The 21435-nt window shown below is 47.7% G+C and overlaps 1 protein-coding gene across 4 annotated transcripts in view; it reads right to left on the bottom strand.

The window, feature by feature from the left end:
• The window catches only part of LOC147018258 (fibrinogen-like protein 1), a 45719-nt gene extending 35321 nt beyond the window's left edge, over nucleotides 1-10398 (bottom strand). Inside the window, exons 1-2 of one of the 4 annotated variants that reach the window (XM_085897802.1) lie at nucleotides 10325-10398; nucleotides 10028-10104 (exon numbers count right to left, since the gene is read on the bottom strand). In XM_085897802.1, the coding sequence (XP_085753928.1) occupies nucleotides 10028-10096 (69 nt within the window). In that variant the 5' untranslated portion in view covers nucleotides 10097-10104; nucleotides 10325-10398. The remainder of the gene's footprint in view (nucleotides 1-10027; nucleotides 10105-10324) is intronic. The other 3 variants (XM_085897799.1, XM_085897800.1, XM_085897798.1) reach the window with 3 other exon arrangements.
• Between the last annotated feature and the right edge of the window lie 11037 nt (nucleotides 10399-21435).

Raw genomic sequence — 21435 nt, 5'->3', positions numbered from 1 at the left:
TTTTCCAGGCTCACTTGGCTGTGCCTGGATGGGTTTGAGGTAGCAGAGTAGCATAGCAGCTAAAATGTAAATCCCATCAAGATTCCTCCTGACGACTTCATCTTTGCTTTTTGTTTGTTCGGGTTCTTTCTGATGACTCTAATGCAGGACTGTACATATTTGGTCTTCCATTTGATTGGTTCATAGGCACCAGCAGTGATCACTATTTTCGTTGTGTCTGTGTGTCTGTCTGTGACTCTCTCCAGAGCATAGCTCCATGACGTTTGATGCGGTCTTGATGAAACTTGGACACAAGCTAGATATCATGGTCAAGTTGTGTCTTTTTGCATGAGGGGCGTCCCACGCCCCTTGTGGGCGGAGCCACGCCCACTTGAACTTTTTTTCTCGCAATTTCATTTCCTAGAAGCTGTGCGTAATGTCCATAAGTACAACGTATAAAAAAATCCGATTTGATTTGGTAAATTTTGACGGAAGAGATAGGTTTTTACGGTCGGGCTTCCTCAAAAGCTTCTACTAACTCAATTGTACCTATCGTGGCATTGTTCAATAATGCCCGCGAACCATCGTCGCCTCCCGGCTTGTTTTAATTTAAATTTCTCATCTCATTCAAAATTCATGAACCTATGACATCACAATTATGAATAATAATAACAAACGTCATGGGTCAGGGTCAGGTGTCTGATCAAAGCGGGGTTGCATCAAAGCAGGACTTCTAGGTACCGGTCATCACTGCCAGCAGTTATAAAGTGGCAGTTCTAATTATGTCTTATTAATTACCTAACACACCAGTACACAAAATAAGTCTTGGCAAGGGTCTGCAATCTCTGATTGCTCTTTTTCTTGTTTGGTGTTGTATTTCATGGCAACCCTCTCCACTCCGCCCGTCACCCCAACCTCCCCCTCTTATTTTCATCATCGACTTGAGACACCTGACTTTTGGGGGTCAGATTTAAACTTTTTCAGTTTGCATTTGAAGGTATTTTGTTCCAATTCTAATACCTGCAGTCGATTTAAAATATATCATCTTGTCAGGTCCTGGAACACGACGTAACCAACCCGTTGTACTGAAGATGAGTTTACTCATTTCAGATCAATGTGTTTGAAAGCCTTCCATTTCGTCGAGGAGGAGAAAACAAGCTCAAATGAGCCAAGATCCTCGTCCTCTTAATGATGACGTCATAAAAACGAATATGACGTCATTGTGATGCATCAGGTTTGCGATAAATAATTATCTGTGCTAATGCCCGGCTTGATTCCCGCAAACAAAATTCAAACAGCTTGCCTAGTTTCGGAGATAATGGTATAGGCGATTTCCATTAGCGGAGATATTATGACGTCAACTTTTTTTTCTAGGAAGAATTTCCAAAATCAGAGATGGTTACTGTCTGCACGTGGGCTTTCTGCATATACATGGCAAGTTTCACGAAGATCCGATGAAAACTCTGGGTTGTGAAACAAAAAGTCAAAAAATAGGAATGACGTCATAAAAATTGATATGACGTCATAGTGATGTATCATATGTGCGGTAATTCATCTCTGATAATGCCCTGTTCGATTCCCGCAAACAGAATTCAAAAAGCTTGCCTAGTTTCGGAGATTTTTTTTTTCGGCGATTTCCATTCGAGGAGATACTTTGACGTCATAACTTTTTTTTTTCTCGGAGGAATTTTCAAAATCGGAGATGGTTACCGTCTGCGCAGGGAATTTTTACATATTGTTGCGGTCTTCGCGCCCGCCGGCGTGCGATGGCCACGTAACTCGAATCGCGGCGCGTCGCCCACCGGACGGACAATCCAGTCGTGACCCTCTCGGACTAACGCCGGGAACCAGTCACGGGTGGACCTTTCGGTCTCACCGCGATCGAGCCAATCAGCCCCCGCGTGGGATAGGGTTGCTCGCCAAATTCGAACTACCTAAGTACCCACGCGGAGGGTAGACCGGGCGATCGCACCTCGCCGCAGGTCGACTTCGGACACGGGCCACTTAAGCGACCCGTTCCGACTATCAGAATAACCGAGCGGTGTTATCGTCGACCTCGACGGTTCGATTAATTATCGGGCGTATTCAGCCCACTACCAACCCTTTACGTGAAGCAAGATGGGGATTCAATGGGGGGAAAAGACGAGCGAAGCGGGAGAACAGTTCAACAATAAAGCACGTTTATTCTCGGCACACGGGAAGCACACAAATACAATTCCACCAAATGCACACAAAAAAAGAAAACACAATTCCATTTACACAAAAAGCAAACATAAAAGTGAAAACACAGTGCAGAGCTAATACCGACTACCGAGCACACGGCAACACTTATACAATTCTACTTCACAGACGGCGCCGACAACACATACCCAAAACCAAGGAAAAGAAATACCCTCAAGAATGAGGTAGGCCTGGGGCCGAGACCAGGTCGGGCCTACCCGTCTGGTGATGAGACGCGGAGCGGCGATGGCCCCGCAACCCGCGGGCCTCGTGGACAGTGCCTGGCAGGGGGTGGGAACGGGGCCCCCTTGGTCGCACTATCTCAGCGCGGGGGGAAACAGGAGGGGGTTGCTGATGCTCGGGGTATAGAGGATCTTTATTATGTGCGACGAGCGTCTCCACCTCGGCCAGGTCGCGCTGCCGGCCTCCCTCGGGCGCGCAGCTCCTTGCACGACGCGAGCACCCGCCGTCCGACTCGCCGCCTCTCCACAGCTCGTCCCCTCCGTTCCGACTCTCCTTCGCCTCGTTCCGACCTTTACGACTCCCTTCTTCCTCGTTCCGACTTCTTACTACTCCTTTCTTCCTCGTTCCGACTTCTTACTACCCCCTTCTACTGACGAACACCGTCCTTTTATCCCCCCGTAACTTCGCCTTTGACCCCCTCCCTTTGACCTTTCAACTCGCTCCCCATTGGCCCGACAAAAAGTGGGCGTGAAGGCTTTTTGATCCACAAATTTGCATATATCGAGCGCCCTGGGGGCGGGGCCAATTCGCCCCTCGCTCACCGATTGGACGGCAAAAAGTGGGCGTGTGTCGTTTTGGATCCGTTTTTGAAGCAGAAAATCCGTGATTTTGTACACGCTGTTCAACGTGCGCCCTACACGAGTCCAGCATCGGTGCCCATGAGTGGCGCGAGATGACGGTGATGCGATGGTGGCGAGTTGCGACGGTAAAGGTCATGGCGGTTGTGGTGAAGCGGCGTTGTGGTTGGTGGTTGTTGTTGTGGTTGTGATGGTGGCGATTGGTCCAAAATAAAGATAGTAAAAGAAAAACGGCTATCCTGAAGAGTCGCAGCACGTATAAATGACATGTATTCCCACTAGACAACGGGTTTGGGCCTAACTACACATGCACTTACCGAGATACCTCACCTAAGGGACCTGAATGGTGGTTTGCGAATCTGGTAACCACAACACTACCCCCTTCCCTTTTTACAGACTCGTCCCGAGTCGTCAAATTTTCGTGTGCCATCATGTGTAGTTTTCCCCTAGTACATTTTACCTACGGATCCCTGAGTGCGACATTCATGGTATTCGTGTCCCCAAAATAAATAACCTAAGGGCTGCGTAACTATCTAAACAAACTCACTCACACGGACGACTTAAATAAAATTGCCGGCGCTAAGACAAACATGCCGGGGGCGCACTCATATTTACAGTACATCTTAACCTTAACTTACAAATTTTACACTAAACCATGGCCCAGGATCATTGAACTCTGCAAAAGAAAGCAGTTAGCAGGGAGCCAGGCTGCCCACATGCAGTCTCTGACTCAAACAATGCAGGTGACAGGGAACGTGGCTGGCTGCTCACACGCAGTCCAAGGCCTTCCCTTTTGAACTGAACTCAGTGAACCACAACGGTGCATGGGCCGCACAAACGTAGTCTCCGTGCCAGCTCAAGTGGCACACGCAATGAGCACAACGAATGGATGCATGAACACAAACACGGTGCACGGGCCGCCACTGCAGGCCCGTGTTGTAGCTGCCAACAGGGCAGTTCTTGCAGCTTGCAAACTGTTGCTTTCAGATCCTGGCGCACATGGAAATGAACAGGGGGGGGCAAAGCAAAAATTGAACGGGGCTTGTGAACATGGGCAGTGGGCATGGCATGGCAAAGGTGGCAGGCAAACACAGCCCGCAGAAGAAGGCCGCTGCAGGCAAACACAGCCGGCAGATGAACTGGCCGGCACAGGCCTTGAAGTACAGCAGCTGCAGACGATCCGGCCGGCACAGGCCTTGCAGCACACAGCTGCCGATGAACTTGGCCGGCCTCCGCCTTGAAGCAAAACACGGCCAGCCGATGAAGTGGCCAGCCTTTGCCGTTCAGTGGAGGTTGGTGGAGGGAGTGCGGTGGTGCTGGCCACTTGGAAGGCGGGCTCGGACCTACCTACCTGTCTCCCTCCCAACCTATCGCCTTTGCCTGTCACTGTACATACCCACTCCCTTAATTTGTGAAAAACCAATTTAGCCCCCTTAATTTTTTTATTTTTTTTTATTTTTACTTCCCCACTATAAATCGTCCCCTCACCCCCTTTATCGTCCTTGTTCGGCTAACCTATTCTGTCACCTAGCCTACTCCCAACCTCTACGTTCCCTTCCCGGAGGGGAATAAGGGAGAGCTAACGTCCTGTGTCGAGGCCCAACGAAGCCTCAGAATGGCCTCCCCAGAGTTCGGCGATCTTAACACCAAGTGGGTCCAGCGGCCCACAACGACAGCGAGGGGATGGATGGTGCGGAGGGGTACATCTCCTAATCTACCCTAACCATTTAACTGTTAAACTACCCCGGGGCTTTCAACAAGCGCCTCTCGCTTAAACTATTGGTTCTAACAACCCAGATTCCCGTCGCCTGTGTTGGTGTCCTCACAATTTCGGGCCTCGCCCCCCAATTTTCTCTCCGTGCCCTCACACGGTCTCCTGGCTGGGACACGTGGCTCCCTCCGGCAGGCACGACCCTCTGCCGAATCTCCCGCTATGGCACCCCCGGGCACTACACTGCCTCCGAGCCTACCAGCTCCCTAACACCGGGGAGTGCCCCCCATGGCACCTCCCCTGAAACGCACACGTGGCAGGCCGGCCTCCCGGGCCCCTTTCCGAGGGTCACCCGTGCCCACTGCACTGCCCACGCGGCTAATGGCGCCCCGGGCCCCCGCACCAAGCAGGCGCACCCGTGCCCACTACTCTATCCCGGCCCCCCATGGGCCCTTGGCCTACCGCGGCCGACTAGCCTGGTGCCCGGGGTACCCACTCAGCGATACTCACCTTTCGCAGCCACGCTCCCAAGCCCATCAACAGGGCTCCTGCACCCCTCCAAATGGGTCTCGAGCCTACTTTCCCACCAACAACAAAACGACCTCCATTTTTCAATTTGACTAACCCCCTAACTCACTTTATACTGACCCCGGGGTCCCTTGGGCGGGAGTCACTCCTCCCCCCAATCACTCATCGCACCATGCATTCCCCATTCACTCCACACACACAGACCCGCTGGCCTCACTCACTCACCAAGCACATGCCTCACAACTCACCAACTTTTCAACACACACACCGCTGAACTCTGCCATCCTTCTAACTACATCCCCTAACTAACTCGTGCTCCCACGTCGTCCCTTAAACTACAGCACGTTCCTTTTAACACTACGTAGCTAAGCTACGTCCCCTCTACACATTCACAAGTCTGTCACAGTCTCCAAATAAATCATTTTATTTCCCAACCTAAATCTGGCTACAATCCCTCTAACTAATCCATTCCACGGACTCCATGAGGACTTACCCCTGCCCCATGAAGTCGGTCTCGCTAAGCTAACCCTTCCCCCTAACTAGTTTTCATCCTGTGCCCAGGTAAGGGGGTCTTTCACCCCTTGCCCAGGAATCCTTTGCACCCGAAAGTGAGGCTTGGCTTTCTTTTTTTTTTTTCCATGCGCAGCACCTGCGCGGCAACTCGCGCTCTTTGCACCTTGCAACTGCCCGTGACGTCATGCAGCTGCACGTGTTCCTCGTCCCTCCTTGGACGGGACCATCCGGCAGAAATACCCCTCCTGCCGGATTCCAACCCCACGTGCAGCCATGACGTCACTGTGCGCATATAAAAAAAAAACACAAGCCACACGTCTCGAGGGGTTCCCCACGCGAACACATGTGCTTTGCCCGTTGGAGCTGAACACACGATCGCGTGGAGAACCCGTCCGGTCCAAATCCATTTACCTGCCTAAACTTTGTCCGTCCGCGGGATCGGCAAATCCACCGCGTGCGTTTCCGGACCGGGACTTCACTCTCGCAAGCGAGCACGTGGTGGTCTCGTGCGTTGCACAGCACGAACCGCGTGCTCACTGCTGGGTGAACCCGGCACGGTCCTCGAAACAACTACAGCCGCTACCCGGCTTTCTCTCCTCTGTCGCCGTCGTCGTCTCCATTCAGCCGCACACCTGCGTGTCCACGGCACACACAGTCCACTCAATCACATTCACACGGGGAGACGCGGCTGCGTGCTCCCGCATGCCGACCACGACATCTCCCTCTCATACCGCTCTCTCACACACACGGTCTCCCTGGCACACAGCGACCTTGCACACGGCCGTTCACTCACGCGTGCCTCACTACTCACACAAACCATACTACTCACACGTGGTGCTCCATTCACTCGCGCGGGGGCACTCACCCGCGGTGCCTCACCCACACACGCGAGGGCACTCACCCGCGGTGCCTCATTCACACACACGGCGACACTCACACACGGTGCCTCATCCACACACGGTGCCTCATCCAAACACGCGGGGCACTAACCCGCGGTGCCTCACTCACACTCCGTGCCTCATCCACACACCGTGCCTCACTCACACACGCGAGGGCACTCACCCGCGGTGCCTCATTCACACACACGGCGACACGCACACACGGTGCCTCATCCACACACGGCGTGCTGGGAAGCACGTACCCTGGCACCATCGCCACTACACCACTCACACACGGGGTCGCTTCCACACACGGTGCCGCACTCACACCTTGCACCACACACACAGGGGCAACCACACTGGGGATTTGTGTCCCCACAAGGGTCTCCGGGGGCTCTATACCCCCCAAGCTCTCAGTGCACCTGTCCACAGCACCCGTCCCCTCAACCTCGCAAAGCACGACCGAACTCACCTGGTCGTGACTCGCCTCAAGGGGGCATACTCCCTCCCCTCGTTCCTGGAGGAGGCCATCCAGGTGCTCGCACTGGGTCTCCACACGCTCCGCGAGCTCACCCCCATTATCCTCCACTACCTCCGTGTGTGTGTGTGCGTCACTTACCCCATCTTCATCGTGTAGTCTTCCCTCTATTTTTTTTGTCTCCCGTGTCTCTGCCAACTCTTCACCCTTTACCTCCCTTGTCTCAACTATTATTTCCGTTGTCGTCACCTCGTGTCTCGTCTCACACGTTTTGGTCTCCCCATTTAATTTTTCCCTTTCGGTCATCGTCACGACCCTCGCCCAACACGTTCCACGAATTATTTTTTCACCCGCCTCCACCGCGGGCCTGTCCTTCGTTGCACCCCCATCCAGCTCGTTTGCTCCTACACGTGGAGTCGCCATTCCCAGCTCCCTGGTCACGGCCTTCATGCCCGCCTGCAGGCATCGGCCCATGTTCTGCGTCTCACCCCGTAGTTCTTTCATTTCTTTTCTCATTTGCTGTGTATTCGCATCCATCGTTTCGTTCATGCCTTTCATTTCGTTTTTTATTTCATTTGTATTTGTATCCATCGTCGTTTTCACTTCATTCATTTGTTTGTTCATTGCCGCCAGCATGGCTATGGCTGGGCCATGTTGGATGCACTCAGCTGAGCCGTTTCGGCAAGGGTTGGGGAAGGGTCTTGGTGGAGAGGGGGGGGGGGTGTCATACACCGCGGCCGCTGCCGCCTCGGGCCCTGGGTTCAGTTGGGCGAGTCCGTGTTCCTGCACAATCAACATTTCCTGCTCGGGGATTCCATCCTGGACCATGGATCCTACACATTCTACATCCATTTCTAATACCGCCGGCTCCCGCTCGCCTTGAGACGCCATCTTGCTTCTCGTGAAGGGTTAATTTGCTCGCTCGTAATTTGGAGGGAATCGAGGGTCGCTTCTCTCACCCCTGGACCGATTCCCGTGAATTTACCCGGAGACAGGAGAGCCTGTTTTCCTGTTCTCCGATACCAGTGCCGCGAGGAGGGCGATGAATTTGTATCCCACTCCTGACACCAGTGTTGCGGTCTTCGCGCCCGCCGGCGTGCGATGGCCACGTAACTCGAATCGCGGCGCGTCGCCCACCGGACGGACAATCCAGTCGTGACCCTCTCGGACTAACGCCGGGAACCAGTCACGGGTGGACCTTTCGGTCTCACCGCGATCGAGCCAATCAGCCCCCGCGTGGGATAGGGTTGCTCGCCAAATTCGAACTACCTAAGTACCCACGCGGAGGGTAGACCGGGCGATCGCACCTCGCCGCAGGTCGACTTCGGACACGGGCCACTTAAGCGACCCGTTCCGACTATCAGAATAACCGAGCGGTGTTATCGTCGACCTCGACGGTTCGATTAATTATCGGGCGTATTCAGCCCACTACCAGCCCTTTACGTGAAGCAAGATGGGGATTCAATGGGGGAAAAGACGAAGCGAGCGGGAGAACAGTTCAACAATAAAGCACGTTTATTCTCGGCACACGGGAAGCACACAAATACAATTCCACCAAATGCACACAAAAAGAAAACACAATTCCATTTACACAAAAAGCAAACATAAAAGTGAAAACACAGTGCAGAGCTAATACCGACTACCGAGCACACGGCAACACTTATACAATTCTACTTCACAGACGGCGCCGACAACACATACCCAAAACCAAGGAAAAGAAATACCCTCAAGAATGAGGTAGGCCTGGGGCCGAGACCAGGTCGGGCCTACCCGTCTGGTGATGAGACGCGGAGCGACGATGGCCCGCAACCCGCGGGCCTCGTGGACAGTGCCTGGCAGGGGGTGGGAGCAGGGCCCCCTTGGTCGCACTATCTCAGCGCGGGGGAAAACAGGAGGGGGGGTTGCTGATGCTCGGGGTATAGAGGATCTTTATTATGTGCGACGAGCGTCTCCACCTCGGCCAGGTCGCGCTGCCGGCCTCCCTCGGGCGCGCAGCTCCTTGCACGACGCGAGCACCCTTCGTCCGACTCGCCGCCTCTCCACAGCTCGTCCCCTCCGTTCCGACTCTCCTTCGCCTCGTTCCGACCTTTACGACTCCCTTCTTCCTCGTTCCGACTTCTTACTACTCCTTTCTTCCTCGTTCCGACTTCTTACTACCCCCTTCTACTGACGAACACCGTCCTTTTATCCCCCCGTAACTTCGCCTTTGACCCCCTCCCTTTGACCTTTCAACTCGCTCCCCATTGGCCCGACAAAAAGTGGGCGTGAAGGCTTTTTGATCCACAAATTTGCATATATCGATCGCCCTGGGGGCGGGGCCAATTCGCCCCTCGCTCACCGATTGGACGGCAAAAAGTGGGCGTGTGTCGTTTTGGATCCGTTTTTGAAGCAGAAAATCCGTGATTTTGTACACGCTGTTCAACGTGCGCCCTACACGAGTCCAGCATCGGTGCCCATGAGTGGCGCGAGATGACGGTGATGCGATGGTGGCGAGTTGCGACGGTAAAGGTCATGGCGGTTGTGGTGAAGCGGCGTTGTGGTTGGTGGTTGTTGTTGTGGTTGTGATGGTGGCGATTGGTCCAAAATAAAGATAGTAAAAGAAAAACGGCTATCCTGAAGAGTCGCAGCACGTATAAATGACATGTATTCCCACTAGACAACGGGTTTGGGCCTAACTACACATGCACTTACCGAGATACCTCACCTAAGGGACCTGAATGGTGGTTTGCGAATCTGGTAACCACAACAATATATATGCCAAGCTTCAGGAAGTTTCGATGAAAACTGGAGGCTGTGAAACAAAAAAAGTCCACAACAAGAAGATGAAGAACAACAACGTCAGTAAGACTTAGAGATCCTCCACGAAGATCAAATAAAAAACGTCACAAAAACATCTCACATCTCCTTGGACTGCGATCCCAGCGGCGACCGAAGACCCGAGCAGTAAATACAGCACGACATTCCACATGGCGACACCTGTGGGAGACGATGCCGACAACGTCGTCCGATCGCTTTAACTTTATAAAAGGATTAATAATGACGACAGTACCAGGAAATTTCGTGTGAGGAAATTAAAAAAAACACGTTTCCAATTTCAGGATACAAGATCCTCAATAAAAAGTCCAACACAACCAAACAAAAATAAATTATAACTCCATACAATACAAACATATTGTAATTATATTACATATCGTACCTTAAAACCCGAAAAAAATAAACCGCTTCACGATGCTTGCGCGTTTTCACCCTCACGAGTATAGTGACGTCATTACCATAGCGTTCACTCATTGGTTGGTTTGCGCATGTCATTATTCCGATGCTCGCCTATTGGCTGTTCCTAACGAACGCTGCTGATTGGTCATTTCCAACTAACATCGACCCCCCCTTCGGTGAACCCTCAATCAGGCAAAATTGCTGAAAATCTCAGGAATATTATATGAACGTTTCGAGCCATTTCAGCGACAGCTGTACTCGCAGCCCTTGTCGGTCACGTGTTCTCCTCTTGAAACAAAATCCAAGTCCGTCTCAAGTCCGCGCGCGCCCCTCCCTCCCCGTGTCCTTCTCCCCCCTCCCCTTGATCTCACAGCTCACTTTTACTCTGCTGTTGGTGTTTCCTCCTTTCCATTTTGTTCGATTCCATTCTGCTCTCGCTCTTCAACGAGCCTTGCCCACCTATGTACACAAAATAAATAAATAATTTGGAATCTCGTGTCGATCTGCGTTGGTGGACAGACAGACAGACAGACAGACAGATGGATTAAATCGACAGGTCGGTTGATTGAAGTATGCTAAAAACCGTGGGAAGCAAGAAGCTGGCGTTTCGGGTGTTGACCCTTCGTCGGGGTAATAGAGGGTGGCAAATACCCAGGTACTGGATCGATGAGTCATGTGATTTAAATCCGAGATCCCAACATCTTAAATATATTCATTTAAAACTGCAAAACAAACCGACCCCAAACTCTAGAACATCGTGACAATTCGTGCCTCGGTCTCTCTTGGTGTGCTTCGGGTGTGGCGTGCTGGTTAACATGTTGGCATTGCCATGCATGCTGCCCCTCTGTTTTACATACCGTCCTGTCTTCTGACACCTGCTATAGCCATTCCAGTAGTCGTGTGAAGCATGGTTTTACCGTTTTTACCCACCAATCGTCCTTTTTCTTTCGAGCTGCCTTTTTTCCCCACTCCGTGGCTTGGTTTCGGAAGGGGATAAAGTGATTTCTTTCATTTTTTGACCAATAAGATTTTTTTTTTATTGATTTAACCATGCCTACACTACACTGCTGCTATTGGTTGGACAAGTAAATGGAACAAAGTTCATGATGTAAAACTACTAACAAGTTGACACCGATGAAAATGGTGTTACAAGTAGCCCCTCACTGATCACAAATAACCAGAATTTGTCAACATAGGAAGAAAGCGATCAATCAGAAAGAAGTAAAAAAAATTGTAGTGTAAAACAAGGAACCGTCCCAAAGTTTCAAGTTCCAAAAAAACAAACAAGAAGGGCACTCTTCAACGTCGCCAGATATACATATATATATATATATATATATTCAACGTCGCAACGTGTGGATACAACAACTGCTTGTATCCATTCTGTTTGTAATGGTTCTTGATTATTTTTTTGATTTCGGTTTGATTTCCCCCGCCCAAATTATTACATCATTATACATACTTGTACCAAGTTTGATTTAAATTCCTGAACCCAGATTCAAAATATTAAATAATTCTGCCTGCCAGACCATGCGTCCGATCAGGTTGAAATTTAAAACATACTAGACGACCCGTGAAGGCGTTGGGTTCCCGTTGTGACAGCTGTTGATAAAAAAAAATCATTTCACCAGCAAACTATACCGCTGAGGTTGTTTGCATTGATCAAATAATCCCGAAGAGTACTTGACTGAATCGGGAATTGATTTTTTTCATAATTTTTTTCGTTACCCAATTTGAACGAAACTTGATACTGCACACCGCAGGAGAATGGTGAGTAAGATGACCCAAAACTGTTTGCGCTATCGTGTTCCGTTTTGGCTGTATTTTGGGAACATACATACATACATACATATATACAAGATGAGAGTTTTAGTAATATATAGATATTCCGCATGACTACTAGATCATAATTGTGACGTTTCACGTCAATTGATGAAGCGGTTCAAGAAAAAGAATTTTTTTAAGATTCTCCTTCAATCCAATATTGCTGCCAGATCATGTGACTTTATAATTATTCGTGAATACCCTGGTATCCCCAAAGCTTGGGGAACATGTGGGTTAAGTTTCCCCTCGATCTGTCAACCCGTTCTGGGAAGATTTTTAAAGGTTTATTTTTCAACAAAAAACATAACTGCCAAACCATGTGACCTATGACATCATACGTGGAGAACTTTTTGTTCCTCATGGATAGGCGATCTTACCTGTAAACTTTCACCTTGATCTGTTCAGCCGTTTTGGAGAAGATTTTTAAAGTTTTTTTTAATGTTAAAAACATGGTTGCCAAACCACATGACCAATGATGTCAGCAATTCAAATTTTCAGACTGATCAGATAAAACATTCGACAGATGCAATTATGACAATATCTTCCGATTCACCACCAACATCCGGCACATCAAAGCAATCGCGAACTTGGGGGCTGACGCTCTCTCACTCATCGAGGTATTGGTGTTGTCTTCTACCAACACAATGGTTCTCTCCATTGCATTCTTACATTACATTAGGCATGACTAAAGACTTACCGAGCTCTCTATCTCTGTTCTAATTTTACTCTTCCCTTGATTATGTTGGTACAGAAGTGATTGAATGGGCTTGATTTTTTTATGCATTTGCAGCAGCACAATGGGAGGACATTGAGCTCCACCATCTACAGTTTTCAACCGGTTCACTTCCATTTTGCGAGAGACCGCTCCCAGGAACAAACACGACTCTCGTGTGTGATACATCTATGGGACAGACATGTCCTTTAGTTCCTGCGGCATTCCATCAAACAGTCTTCAACACTTCAATCACTCGCGTACCCGGGTATTTGAGAAACCCAGTGACTCATCACCAAGCACTACGTCTGACCATGCATCAACGCCCCCGACGTGCGCCGTTGGGCCAACCAATGTCTTGAGTGTCAATGCACCAAGATCCAATGTCATACTGTCGCACCACTCGGTAACTTTTCAACACCAAATAGGCGTTTTCTCAAGGTCCATGTGGATCTTCTTGGTCCGCTACTACCTTCAAATGAGCACCACTATTTACTGACTAGTGTTGACCGCTTCACCCATTGGATGTATGTTATCGTGGTAGCCAGTCCGAATCAGCTTTATTTTGCGAGTTGATAACCCCTCGGTAACGACCGTATGCGAATAACTGCTTACCATCCAGCAGCGAATGGTATAGTGGAGCAATTCCAATGCCAACTCAAATCTTTCCTGAAAGTGCAAGACAACTCCCCACACTGGACAGAGATCATACCTATGTTCCTGCTTGGAATGCGAACTGCTCTAAAAGACGACCTTGGATGCTCCACTGCAGACCCAGTGTATGATACACCACTCCTTCTCCAAGGAGAGTTCTTCTCAGCATCTGGTGACACCTTGCCCAACACCACCAACTATGCCAACCAACTTCGTTTGGCCATACAGGGCCTCCGGGTGACACTGACACAAACTCCTTCATCACGCCTGTTTTTCATTCCGCAGGAATTTTCTACATGCACCCATATATTCATATGGCAAGGTCAGCATTTTTTTTTTTTTGTAATCTACAGATATAATGTTGTAAAAAGAAAAAAAGCAAGTTTTGCCCCTCAAGATGGCACTGGTAAGTGCTCCAGATTATGGATTATTTTATAAATACAAATTCAAGACTCGTGGATGGGCGAGAACACAGAAACGGACCACAACATAAAGAACAGTGAAAAATGAGGAAACACCAACAGCAGGATAGAGGGACACAACAAAGGGACCCCTGGAGAAAGAATGGGCATGGGGAATGAGAGCAAGAAGAAGAGGGGGGAGGGTTTGGACAAATGGTGTGAGCAAGCTGGATACAAGCTCAAACAAAGGAAGAGGAGGAAGGGAAAAACTGGGCATGAAACAGAAATAGAACAAAAAACGAAAAGGAGGGAATGGGGGGTGGGAGGGGGGACAATAAGCTGGAAAATGGGAGTACTTGGGAATGGGGGAATTTGGGGGTGAAAGAGATCATGAGTATAGATGGGGGGGTGACCTGAGGTAGTGGTGGACAACTGTTTTGAAGCCCTGGAGGGAAGATTGGGAATGAACAGACTGGGGAAGTTGGGACAGGTGAGAGAAAAGAGGAATAAATGAGTGGAGGTGAACAGTGAACCTCGATTTTGGTAGTCTCATGAGAAGTTGGTTACTTGCACACTAGCAGACCACGTTTGTCCTGCAAAAACTGGAGGGGGAGGGAGAAGGAAGCAGAGTTAGGAAACGGCAAAGGATGCAAGACCATAAATGGGACGGTAGAAGACAGAGGGGCCACTGATCTGTCTGCGACGTGAGAGTAACACTGTAACGGCCTTCGAGACTCAACTTCATCATGAGAGACAGCAATTTTCAAAGTGTTGGTTTCCATAGTATCAAGCAGTGCAAGGTGTGAGGCAGGGGTGCCAACCCATAGGGGCAAGAAATTCTCCATCGAGCTGTGGGTGAAGGTCCTGTAAATTGATAATAATTCACATTTGTGAAGGAAAGACTTGGCACGACAGAGGCTGACCTTGGAGGCCAACTTGGATAGACTGTATCATGGTTTTTTCCAAGAGAGATCATGGCTGAAGGTGAGGAACAAAAGTTTGAGTGACTGACCTTCTTCAAGAGATTTGTTCAGGAAGTAGATGGGAGCTTTTGCCAGACAGTCCTATCACAGAGACAGAGTGATTGTGAAATTTGTATCCAAATATTAATCCAGCTCCAGATTCTATAAACGTCTGCAGAGAGGTGAGGGGTGCCACAGCAGAGGGTGTTGTCATCAGGAAAAAGATGAGGATTTTCCAAAGAATCAGAAAGATCCTTCTGTCAGTCTGACAATCCTTTTCTTTGAGTAACCTTCCCGCATTCATCCTGAGCCTGCACTTAAACTGCGCCGTTACTTTTAACTGAAAGAAACTTTACATCAAATCACAGTGGTGGAGTTTCTTACAAAGTTACCAGTAGGTGGCAGAACTCACCAGGGAAAGGGGAACATACCAGGGAGAAATAACAAAACAGGGAGAAAGAACACCAAAGAGAGCAAAGCATCAGAGAGAAGGAACACACCAAAGAGAAGTAACATGTGAGAGAGAGAGGAGAAACACATCATCTGTTTCCAGCATGTCGAGATGGTGGATGTAAACATGAAGGCCGAGTGCAAACTTTTGAGCCAACGTTCTGACTTCTGAGTCAATAACAGATACTGTGTCGAAGTACATCGCTTACATTGACTGGTTACCAGTATAATCAAGGGGAAGAATATAACTATAACACAGCGAGAGAGAGAACTACATAAGTCATTAGTCATGCCAAACGTAATGTAAGAATGCGATGACAACAAGCAGTCCCTCAGACCTCCAAGGATAATAATGGCCAAGTCGTTAAACAGTGCCATCAGTGGGCGGTGTATAGGCAGACAGATGCATGTATGCAATTTTGCTGGCTTCTTATAACTGCTGCAGACTTTGCCTGGGCTCGAATGCATGGCAAGTCCAACCTTGGCTTTTATAGCTTCTGGCAAGAGCTAATGCTCCAGCAATTTAGAGCTTGCATCCGCCAGCCCCGCACAACCATAGCAATGAACCAATTGCACTGTAATGATTCTGCCAAACTGAGCGTTTTTACACCGGATGTCATAACTATTTCAGGGTTTTGAAATGTCAGGCAGATGAAAGAAAGAAGAAGATTAATTTGAGCCTTTTATATATGGCCTCCAGGTGTTTAACCTTAATCCAAATGAATTAGCAATTTTAATTCATTGTTTATGAATCAAAACTCATTTTGTGTGAATGTCTGAAAGAACCAAAACATTTGCATCTCCGAACCTTCGAGCCAGTCAACCGGTAAAGGCTTCGGGTCATGTCACTCCTCAGGTGACGATGAAAGGTGAAGCTCATTGCACCAGTTTAAAAGGTTTGTGCAGTATTATTACAGTGTCAAACCAGACCATGGGGGAATGATTTTTGTGAGATAGGAACCAATTTAATTGACCAGTGCTTGCCAACGGAACAGCCAATAGATAGACAGACACATATATGGAACAGGCCTTCGAATATGGAAGCCTGTGGATAATAGGCATCGGACGTGTTCAGAACTCGAATGCGTTCTTATGGGTTGAGTTGTTCCCTGGGGTCCTGAGTTAGGATCCTAGGATCCTGAGTTCGAGCCTCGTTGACTGCTGAATTAACACCAGGTGGAGTTGCCTCAGCCTGTCATCCTTCCGAGGTCAGCGAAATGAGTACCAGTGTACTGGGTAGAGGGGCACAGCATCATTGGTACAGCTGGGCTTCCAAGAAATGATAGATACCCAGCAGCCAAGCTGCCATGTTGCAAGAACAGAACAGATTCGATGATATGAGTGAGGAAAGTGAAGAAGACAAAACGATTGTTAAGAAATCGTTGTGGCCTGTTCCAAGTCAAGGCATGGTTGAGCAGGCCAAAAAACATGGCGGCTGCAGACCCCAGAGAGGTTACCGAGGATATGCCTTAAGACCCCATAGAGAGTGGTGAGCGAGGATGCGCTGGATAAAGGATATAATTAAATAAGGCTGTTAATTATTTTCTAAAGAGGGGTGTTTTAATTAACTCAAACACCCAATTTTCAGTCATGCACTTCCTTGGAGTTTTCTTAGTGTGCATGCAAAGTTTCAAGCTGCTCGGTTCATGGTTTTAGAGTTATGGAGGAGACACACACTGACAATGACACACACACACACACACACACACACACACACACACACACACACACACACATTAGTGTAGAAGATAAAACAACAGGTTAGTTAAGAAAATAACTATAGGCAAGCCAAATGAGAATTTGAGAAGTAAATGTTCAGCAAGATTAAACATAATAGCAAGGAATTCTTCAAGTACATGTGTAAAGAACAGGTTAAGTGGAGTGTGGGCCCAGAGAGAAATAGCACAGTGAGCTTGGTTAGTGATGAAAGTAAGACGGCAAGCAATGATTGAAGTTATTTTGCTTTAACATTTATACAAGAAGAGTCAGTAGAATTACAACGAGCTGAGTCTATATCGGGGGTGAGGAAGGGCTTTTAGAGGAGCTTTAGATGGTAAGTGTACATGCACAGCCTTTATGGAATGCACGGAAAGTACAGACCAAAGGACATTGTTTGAGCTCGAACTTGAACCACGCACACTAACGATGGAGTGACTTGCATGACACGCAACTATGCTGGAATCCGTGGATCATTCCTAGCATGATTCCTGCGCCGTCTCGAGCTCCGGCGCGAGTCAACAAAGTCTTGGCAGAGCATGGGTGGGAAGGTCACAGCCACAGGTACAGAGAACCCGTGGGTTTAGCAGAGACAATATATTCCATTGATGATTGTAGCCGACGTACAGTATGTTCCGACTGTTTGAGAAGTATGCAGGTGTCACGTGTTTGTCTCGAACATGGTGGATGAAGTGTGTGTGTGTGTGTGTGTGTGTGTGTGTGTGTGTGTGTGTGTGTGTGTGTGTGTGTGTGTGTGTGTGTGTGTGTGTGTGTGTGTGTGTGTGTGTGTGTGTGTGTGTGTGTGTGGGTGTGTGTGTGTATATATATATATATATACACTACTGGTCAAAAGTTTGAGAACACCCCCATTTTTCCAGTTTTTACTGAAATTTAAGCAGTTCAAGTCCAGTGAATAACCTGAAATGGTACAAAGCTAAGCAGTAAACTTCCAGAGGTTGAAAAAAAAAGTTTACGTTACCAAAAACTGAAAAATAATGTAAATTTCAGACTTGTTAAAAAAAGGCCCTTTTCAGGGAACAAGTAATGGGCTAGAAACTGCAGCTGTTCTGCAGCAATGGAAGTAAATTAAGCCTTGAAAGTTGATGCAAACTATTACTGCAGGTGTCCCAACTTTTTTTGATTAGTTACAAACCCTCTGTGTGTAAAAGCAGTGTTGGAACAGACTGTGTTGCTGTACCCGCTGCAACATTATTTGGACAATATTGCACTGCAGGAAGTAGTATATTGTTATCATAATGGCAAGAAAAAGACAATTAACAAAGGAAGACAGACAGACCATTATCTATACATTACTAAAACTCTCATCTTATATATATATATATATATATATATATATATATATATATATATATATATGTATGTATGTATGTTCCCGAAATACAGCCAAAATAGTAAATGATAGCGCAAAAATTTTCAGCGCACCTTACTCACCATTCTCCTGCGATGTGCAGTATCAAGTTTCGTTAAAATCGGGCAACAAAAAATTATTAAAAAATCAATTCCTGATTCAGTCAAGTACTCTACGGGAGTATTTGATCAATGCAAACAACCTCAGTGGTATAGTTCGCTGGAGCTATCTTTTTTATTTTCTTGAAATTATTTATTTAAAAATCTCAAAACATTTAGTATAGACAAAGAACAATTTATTTTTAAGCATAAAATAAACCGCCATATTGATCTAATACTTCCGTGTTCATTAATAAATCAAATTGTGTTTAGAAGATTACGCACAATAATTTCTTTGACTTTCTTTTCTCCGATTTTTTTTTCACAATGACGCGCAATATCAAGTTTCGTTCAAATCGGGCAACGAAAATAATTATTAAAAAATAAATTCCCGATTCAGTCACGTACTCTTCAGGATTATGTGATCAATGCAAACAACCTCAGCGGTATCGTTCGCTGGAGCTATATTTTATTTATTTTGAAAAAACAATTTTTATCAACCGCTGTCACAACGGGAACCCAACGGGTTCACAGGTCGTTTTGTAACCCTTAAAAGTGTAGGTCTTTCCTTTAGAGAAATTGCAAAGGAAGCCAAGGTGTCAGTGAGTACAGTTTCCTACACCATCAAAAGGCACTTGGAAACTGAAGGAAACTCTGACAGAAAGAGATGTGGCAGACCCAAAGCCAAAACACAATCAGAAGACAAGTTTCTGAGAGTCAACAGCTTGCGTGATAGGCAGCTCACAGGACAGCAGCTTCAAGCACTGCTTAACACTGGTCGAAGTAAGGAAGTCTCAGTTTCAACTGTGAAGAGAAGACTTCGAGCTGCAGGTTTGACAGGTCGAGTGGCAGTAAGAAAGCCATTGCTAAGATGGCAAAATAAGAAAAGGGGCCATGAAGCACCGCCAGTGGACTACTGAAAACTGGAAGAAGGTCTTATGGACCGATGAATCAAAATTTTAAATCTTCGGTTCATCACGCAGGGTTTTTGTACGCCGTCGAGTAGGTGAAAGGATGGTTCCTCAGTGCGTGTCAGCAACTGTCAAACATGGAGGAGGAAGCGTGACGATCTGGGGCTCTTTTGCTGGATCCAGAGTTGGCGACTTGCAGAGTGACTGGCACCCTGAACCAAAAGGGTGACCACAGCATTTTGCAGAGCCATGCAATACCCTCTGGTCTATGCCTAGTTGGTCAGGGGTTCATCCTACAAGGCAACGACTCAAAACATACCTCCAGGCTGAGTCAGAACTACCTTAGAAGAAAAGAACAAGACGGAAGGCTTCAAATCATGGAGTGGCCAAGCACAGTCTCCAGACTTAAACCCCATCGAGCTGGTTTGGGATGAACTGGACAAAAGGGTGAAAGAAAGCAACCTACAAGTGCAACACATTTGTGGGAACTTCTACCACAGTGTTGGGAAGAACTTTCTGAACAATATTTGATTTCCATTGTGGAAAGAATGCCACGAGTATGTTCGGCTGTTATATCTGCAAAAGGTGGCTCCTTTGATGAGTCAAAAATTTAGATTAAATTTTGTTCAACATAACGATTCCAGGATTTCTTTTTTATCTGCAATTGTTTATTTGTTCGATGTTTTAATTTCAGAGTACATTGAAACATTAAACTGCTTAAATTTCAGTAAAAACTGGAAAAATGGGGGTGTTCTAAAACTTTTAACCAATAGAATATCTTCTTCTTCTTTCGGCTGCTCCCGTTAGGGGTCGCCACAGCGGATCATCCATTATGATCGGCATAATGATTTGGCACAGGTTTTACGCCGGATGCCCTTCCTGACGCAACCCTGGTCGCCTCTTACGACACAGGGATATGGTACACCTATTTTAACCAGGGTAAACACCGGCCCAGTATACTGGTACTCACTTCACCGACCTCGGAAGGATGACAGGCTGAGTCAACCTCCTGGTGTATATTAATTCAAGCGGCCAACGGGGCTTGAACTCAGGACCTTTTGGATCCCAAGCCGCTACCCTAACCACTACGCCAACACCAGGCTAAAGTAAGGATATATACATAAACTAAATATATACATACACCAGGCTATATGTATGTATGTATGTATATATATATATATATATATATATATATATATATATATATATATATATATATATATATATATATATATATATATATATATATTGTTGCGAATTCGTGCCCACCGGCGTGCAAACGGCCACGTGACTCGAATCGCGGCACGTCGCCCACCGGACAGACAATTCTGTCGTGACCCTCTCGGACTAACGCCGGGAGCTAGTCACGGGTGGGCATTTCGGCCTCACCACGATCGTGCCAATCGGCCCCCCGCGTGGGATAGGGTTGTTCGCCAAACTCGACCTACCTGAGTACCCACGCGGAGGGTAGACCGGGCGATCGCACCTCGCCGCAGGTCGACTCCGGACACGGGCCACTGAAGCGACCCGTTCCGTACTATCGGGATAACCGAGCGGTGTTATCGTCGGCCTTGACGGTTCCGATTAATTATCGGGCGTATTAAACCCACTACCAACCCTTTACGTGAAGCAAGATGGAGATTCAATGAAAGAAAAGACGAAGCGAAACGGAAAACAGTTCAACATGATGCACATTTATTCCGCGGCACACGGAAAGCACACATATACAGTTAAAGCAAAATGCACATAAAGCAATTGCAACAAAAGAAACACAACAATGCAGATCTACAACCGACTACGCGAGCACACGGCAACACTTACACAGTTTTACTTTACAGACGGCGCCAACAACACATTTACTCAAAAGCAAAAGAAAAGGGCCACCCTCAAAGACAAGGGTGCAGATGGGGCCTGTGGGCCAATATTTGCGCGGGACCTGAAAGAGCGGTCAGGTCCGTGAGACCGGGTGGATCCTACCCGTGTCTTTGTGATGAGCC

This window comes from Eptatretus burgeri, chromosome 10 (assembly GCF_056783735.1).
Source record: "Eptatretus burgeri isolate ZD-2024b chromosome 10, Ebu_testis_v1, whole genome shotgun sequence".
NCBI classification, from domain to species: domain Eukaryota; kingdom Metazoa; phylum Chordata; class Myxini; order Myxiniformes; family Myxinidae; genus Eptatretus; species Eptatretus burgeri.
Note: the sequence above shows the minus strand (reverse complement) of the source record. Positions and strands in the feature narration are given on the sequence as shown.